Genomic DNA, 6,801 nt, shown 5'->3' with positions numbered 1-6,801 from the left:
TCCTTACCATGGGTTCTCACTAGGCAAAAAGATGTCTCAACCAAATTTTCAAAGCTACCAACTTGTGATAACAAAGCACCTTCTACTGATGTCATTGATTTGAAATCTTTTAGGGTAAGCAATGCCAGTCCATCAAAACCATGGAATTTACCAAGCAGAAACAGTTTTAGTACATACGCTAAACCATCACCAGTTGTGCAACCAAAGATCCTACATCCTTGACATTTTTATCAGGTAATTTACCCCATGTGTCCATTTATGTTCTGGTGTCATAATAACAAAATGAATAAATAAAATTAAATTAAATTAAATTAAAAACAATGACACCAATGCATTCCTGGAAAGGTAGTAGATTCCAGAAAAAACAAACTAACTTATAAATAAATTAGTGCAGCACATTTTTAAAAAATATGTTTGTCATTTGTCATTCAAAGAATGAAACAACAGATTGTGAACTTGCAAAACCTACCTTGACTGCACTGGTGCTAATAGGACTGTACATATTACAAATATTAGGTATAATAATGGTTTGCCATATTCATTGATGCAAGGGTCAGTTTGTTTGTTTATTTATTAATTTATTTTTACGAGAAGGTTATAGTTAATTATTTTTTTCACCAGTATATTACTGCTATTTATTTCATCAAGCATGGAAGGTAGAAAACTGAAGTCAACACTAGAGGGACAAAGCTACAAAGCTAAATATTATAATGCATTTACTTGATGCCCTTTCACTTATGCACATTCCAACTTTTCTGATAATCTCTACTACTGCTGCTGCCACTTCTACAAATAATAATAATAATAATAATAATGATGATGATGATGATGATGATGATGATAATGATGATGATGATGATGATGATGATGATAATCCTTTCTACTGAAGGCACAAGGCCTTGAATTTGCAGGGAGGGGACTAGTTGATTACATTGAGCCCCATGTTTCACTGGCACTTAATTTATAATAATAACAACAGCAACAGCAACAACAACAACAACAACAATAATAATAATAATAATAATAATAATAATAATAATAATAATATTTTCCTTATTAACCACTAACGGTTCACACACACACAAAAAAAAAGGCATGCACTGTCGACCTGCAGAAAAGTGCAATCCTATATCCTGCCAGAATTCAAATTAAGATTCTTGAGATTTGAGAAGACATGCTATCAGCAAACCTCTAGACAAGGTCGCTGCAAGCTAATATAGCATGTAATAATTTTAATAGCAATAACAACAATGATAATAATAATCCTGTCTACTAAAGGCACGAGGCCTGAAATTTGGGGAGAGGCAAGCAGTCGATTACATCAACCCCAGTGTTTCACTGGTACTTAATTTATTGACCCCAAAAAGGATGAAAGGCAAAGTCGACCTCAGTGGAAATTGAACTCAGAATGTAGCAATGGATGAAATACTGTTAAACATTTCATCCGGCATGCTAACAATTCTGCCAGCTCACCACCTTTATAATAACAATAATGATAACAATAATTACCTTGAAGTATGATATTTTCAAATTAGAGTATTATACGAACTCAAAGCCTAAAATTCTCAGACACTTAAAGCAAAGGGGTTAATAAATTCATGATCTTACCAGTTATCAATGGAAGCTTAGGAACTATGATGAAGAATTTGAGAGAAAACCTTAGAAAACTAAACCTTAATTTTGTAGTGGATACAGTGCAGACTAAGCAGCATGCTAGCAGCTTCATTAGTATATCAGGCAAAATGCTTAGCGGCTTTTTTTCCAGCTCTTTACACTCTGAGTTCAAAGCCCACTGAGGCCAACTTTGCCTCTCATATCTTCAGGGTTGATAAAATAAAGTACCAGTCAAGTACTGGGGTTGATGTAATTGACTTGCCCTCTCACTTTGAAAAATTCTGGTCTTGAATCCTGCAATAACTGGCATCACTTTCAGGGGATATGTTATGATCTCAGTTGCTTATATATCAGGAAAACTGGGTAATAGGCCTTACGGGTCCCAGGGTTAAAAAAAAAAAAGAAAAAAGAAAAACAGTGTAGAATAACTGTTTACTTGATTCTGCAAAAATCATTCAGAAAGCCTTTGATATAAAGTAAGGTCATTTATGAAACAACATAAAAGGATTTTTATAGAAGGGACAAAAAATATGCTTCTTAACCTAGGCTACTGATGGTAGTCCAAGCAGAAAGGTAATCAAACTGGTTACAACATATCATGTAACAGCAGGATGATTGTGATGATAATGATGATGATGATATTTAATTGTCACAAGGGCAAATGATGAAGGAACATTTCCCAAATAAATTACAAAAATAGCAGGAATTTATTCATAGAGCAGAATATGAGTAAACCTCCACCATTTTTGTAAATTTATCCCTGTCTTATCCCTTTATTCTCACCCATGTTCCAAATAGCGAAATGCTTATTATGAATATTATTATTAATCTTGCTATGGTCAATTTTACTTTTCATCCCTCCAGGGTCAATAATATAAAGAACTAGTCAAGTACTGGGTTCAGTGGTACTGACCAGCTATACACTCCAAACAAATAAAAGAACTGTTAGCCTAGTGTCTACATCAAAACTCAGTAACCTCATCATTATCGGCAGCAGCAGCAGTAGAGGCAATCAGAAAGGCAGTAACTTACATAAACAATAAAGCTCCAGATTGAATGCATTACAATATTTAGTTTTACAACAATAATAACACACAACAATGCCAGTTAAGACATTGTCAGATTACCTCTAAGAATGGACACGGGTACATTCAAGATAATAACAATATTATATTAGGGTCTGTAAATATGATCATTCTCACACAGCATTTGTTAACCTTGAATATTTTTATGCATGTTTTCCAAGATGTACCTAATTCTCTTTTTTGAAAAACCAAACACATTGATGTATCTCTGAATCCATGAACAATAAAGATAAAAATTTATAATAATGATAATAATAACCATTTCTAATTTAGGTACAAGGCCAACAATTCTGGAAGGAGGGAAGTGTGGTTAATAGTTGATACCACTGATCCAACTTCTTGACTGGTAACTTTAATTTTATAATCCATAGAATAATGAAAAGCCTCCGGTGTGCTAACGATTCTGCCAGCTCACCACCTTAATAATAATGATGATGATGATGATGATGATTATGATGATAATGATGACAAGTAGTATAAGCACCACCCTAAGGCTGTAAATGAAGGATACAATGTAATGATTCTTTGGGGCTTTCTAGTACATGCAGACACAACTATCAAAGCTAGTAAATGAGATATTGTTGTGAAAGATGAAAAGCAATATAATCTGCTTATTGATTGACAGGAGTATTCTTTGTGATTATAATATGTTGACTAAAGAAGAATTTGATAAGTTCAGAAAATATAAAGTTTTGCTCATTGATATAGAAAAAAAAATGTGGCATCTCAAGCAATTGTAGGAGCACTAGGAATGATCAAAAATGGAAATGACAGTTACCTGATAATGGTTCCCAGCTTACCATCAGTGCAAGAAATGCAAAAGAGTGTACAGCATATGCACTGAGATGAGAATTGTCAATGTGAGAACTTGTACCACCCATCTAATTTGTTTTTTTTTTTACTTTATTTGATTTTGTAAATGGACAATCTGGTGTGTTTATTTTAATAGCCTATCAATGTTTACAGTGAGTTTCCTTCTCCCAGGTATCAGGAAGACACTCGGTGAGAAATAGAAACAAAATTGAATGGAGAAAAACTCATAATAATAGTAATAATGGTTTCAAAGTTTGGCACAATTTCAGCAGTTTTGGACAAGGGGCCAAGTGAATTAAGTTGACTGAAGTGCTCAACTGGTACTTGCTTTATTGACCCCAAAATAATAATAGTAATAGTTCTTTTTACTATAGTATAAGTTCTGAAATTTTGTGGGAGGGAACATTAACCCCAGTGCTCAACTGGTACTTATTTCAATGACAAGATGAAAACCAAAATTCAACTTTGATGCGATTTGAACTCAGAATAGTGTTTTCTACTCTCGGCACAAGGCCTGAAATTTTTGGGGAGGGGGCTAGTCGATTAGATTGACCCCGGTACACACCTAGTACTTAATTTATTGACCCTGAAAGGATGAAAGGCAAAGTTGACCTTGTCAGAATTTGGAATCAGAATGTAAAGACAGAAAATACTGCTAAGCATTTTGCCTGGCATGCTAACATTTCTACCAGCTCGCCACCTTATGAACTCAGAATATTGGCAGCATCTGAGCCCTGAATGTAATGACCCTGATGAAATGCTGCAAGCATTTTGTCAAATTCTCTAGCAACTTTGCCAACCTACCCATCCTTAATGCCAATCCATCTCTCTGAGTTGGGTAAATAGATTACATTGACCTCAGTACTCAACTGGTATTTATTTTATTGATACCCACCAAAAGATAAAAGGCAAAGTCGACCTCAGCAACATTTGAACATAAAGATGGATGAAATGCTACTCAGCATTTTTCCCAGCATGCTAATAATTCTACTACCTCACTGCCTTAATAATAATAATAATAATAATAATCCTTTCTACAGGAAGCACATGGCCTCAAATTTGTAGGGAGGTGACTAGTTGGTTACATCGACTCCAGTACTCAACTGGTACTTAATTTATCGACCCCAAAAGGATGTGAGGCAAAGTCGACCTCAGTGGAATTTGAACTCAGAACATAGAGACAGACGAAATACCACTAAGCCTTTTGCCCAGGATGCTAATGATTCTGCCAACTCATTGCCTTACTACAACTATAACTAATAATAATAATGATAATAATAATAATAATAATAAACATAATAATAATGATCCTTTCTACATTAAGCACAAGACCTGAAATTTTGGGGGAGGTAGCTAAATTGATTATATCAACTCCAGTGTCCAACTGGTACTTATTTCATCGACCCCCCAAAAGGATGAAAGCAAAGTTGACCTCAGTAGAATTTGAACTCAAAACATAAAGACGAACAAAATGCTGCTTAATAATAATAATAATAATAATAATGATAATCCTTTCTACTATAGGCACAAGGCTTGAAAATTGGGGGGCTGGAGTGCGGCTAGTCATTTTCATCAACCCTCAGTGTTTCACTGGTACTTAATTTATTGACCCCAAAAGATTGACAGACAAAGTTGATCTTGGCCGGATTTGAACTCAGACATTTTGCCCAGCATGCAATGATTCAGCCAGCTAACCACCTTAATAATAATAATAATAGTTGCAAATTTTGCCACAAGGGCAGCAATTTTGGGGGAGAGGATAAGTTGATCACATCGATCCCAGTGTTCAATTGGTAGTTATTTTATTGGTCCTGAAAGGATTAAGGGTAAAGTTGACCTCGGCAGAATTTGAACTCAGAAAGTAGCGATGGGTGAAATACTGGAAAACATTTCATCTGATACGCTAACAGTTCTGCCTGCTTGCCGCCTTAATGATAATGATGATGATGATGATGACGATAACAACAACAACAATAATAATAATTTATTCATTAGGGTTCAAAATGCACAGTAAAACAATAAGTGCTTAACAAAGGGCTTACAAAGATACATGGGTTACGACTAACAAGTTATATGAAAAAAGAAAATGAAGGTAGGGATAGAAAATGTAATACAATTAAAGGACAAATTAAAAATTTATAAGCATACAAACAATTCCTAATTGCATAGAATAATTTTATAAATTAGACACAAAAAAAAAATACAATAGTTAAAATATATAAGCATTAATTAAATATTCTCTTGTGTTATTCAGGGCAACAAAAATGATATTTGTAACAAGAGCAGCAGAAAGGAGTTTAAAAGAAGGAATATAAAAACTAGCATTTCAACATTGGCCATGTTAACTTAGTGTCTTTAGAGTAATTACCCAGAAATAATCTGCCCATAGACAAGTCAATTCCTTTATGAAGTGGTGATGCTTAGAAATGTACATGGATTTCTTCCATAATATTGTCATGCCCCTCCTTTTCATCATCATCATCTCTTTTATTCTTTTACTTGTTTCAGTCATTTGACTGCAGCCATGCTGGAGCACTGCCTTTAGTCGAGCAAATGAACCCCAGGACTTATTCTTTGTAAGCCTAGTACTTATTCTATCAGTCTCTTTTGCCGAACCGCTAAGTTATGAGGACGTAAACACACCAGCATCGGTTGTCAAGTGATATTGGGGCGACAAACACAGACAGTTGACCATATCTTTTTAGATCATATTATTTTGGTCTGGTGATTATTTTATAGGTATCAACTTTACTATATTGGATAGAAAAGGATAAAAAGAAACCTCGATAGACTACTTTATCAACATACACAAGTAAATGTAAGCCTGAAGAGATGTCCTTTAATAAATATTAACAGTAATGATTAAAGCTAATACATATAGGTGTGTGCTTGGCGGGTGGGAGACTTTATACAGTTGAGGAAGTACGTGTTTCTGAAACTTTAAGTAATGGAGAACTAAGTCAACTTGTTATTTGCAGCTTCATCTAGATGTGCTGAGCACAGCTCTTTCAATTGCTCTCCTCTTCATGTGTATATACATACAAGCATGCATACATACACACACATATACATATATATTCACACACACATATACATATATATACATATATGTGTGTGTGTACATATGTATATATTTATATATATACATACATATATACATATATAAATAAGTATACACACACGTGCATATATATATATATGTTATGTATATATGTGTAACTATCTAAATATAAATAGATTACAGTCATAGGTATGTTTGTGTGCTTGTGTGTGTGTGTGTGTGTGTGTG

The 6,801-nt window shown here is 34.2% G+C and overlaps 1 protein-coding gene across 3 annotated transcripts in view; it reads left to right on the top strand.

The window, feature by feature from the left end:
- The window catches only part of LOC106879144 (protocadherin alpha-8), a 123,111-nt gene extending 120,130 nt beyond the window's left edge, over positions 1-2,981 (top strand). The window contains exon 4 of one of the 3 annotated variants that reach the window (XR_008265536.1): positions 1-83. This exon is cut by the window's left edge and continues 47 nt beyond it. Coding sequence is in view for 1 of the 3 variants with exons in the window: in XM_052973078.1 (XP_052829038.1) it covers positions 1-222 (222 nt within the window). In the remaining 2 variants the exon portion in view is untranslated. The other 2 variants (XM_052973078.1, XM_052973079.1) reach the window with 2 other exon arrangements.
- The last annotated feature ends 3,820 nt before the right edge of the window (positions 2,982-6,801 follow it).

The sequence above is a fragment of the Octopus bimaculoides genome, chromosome 14 (genome assembly GCF_001194135.2).
Source record: "Octopus bimaculoides isolate UCB-OBI-ISO-001 chromosome 14, ASM119413v2, whole genome shotgun sequence".
NCBI classification, from domain to species: Eukaryota; Metazoa; Mollusca; class Cephalopoda; order Octopoda; family Octopodidae; genus Octopus; species Octopus bimaculoides.
This window is presented reverse-complemented; position numbering and strand designations above follow the sequence as displayed.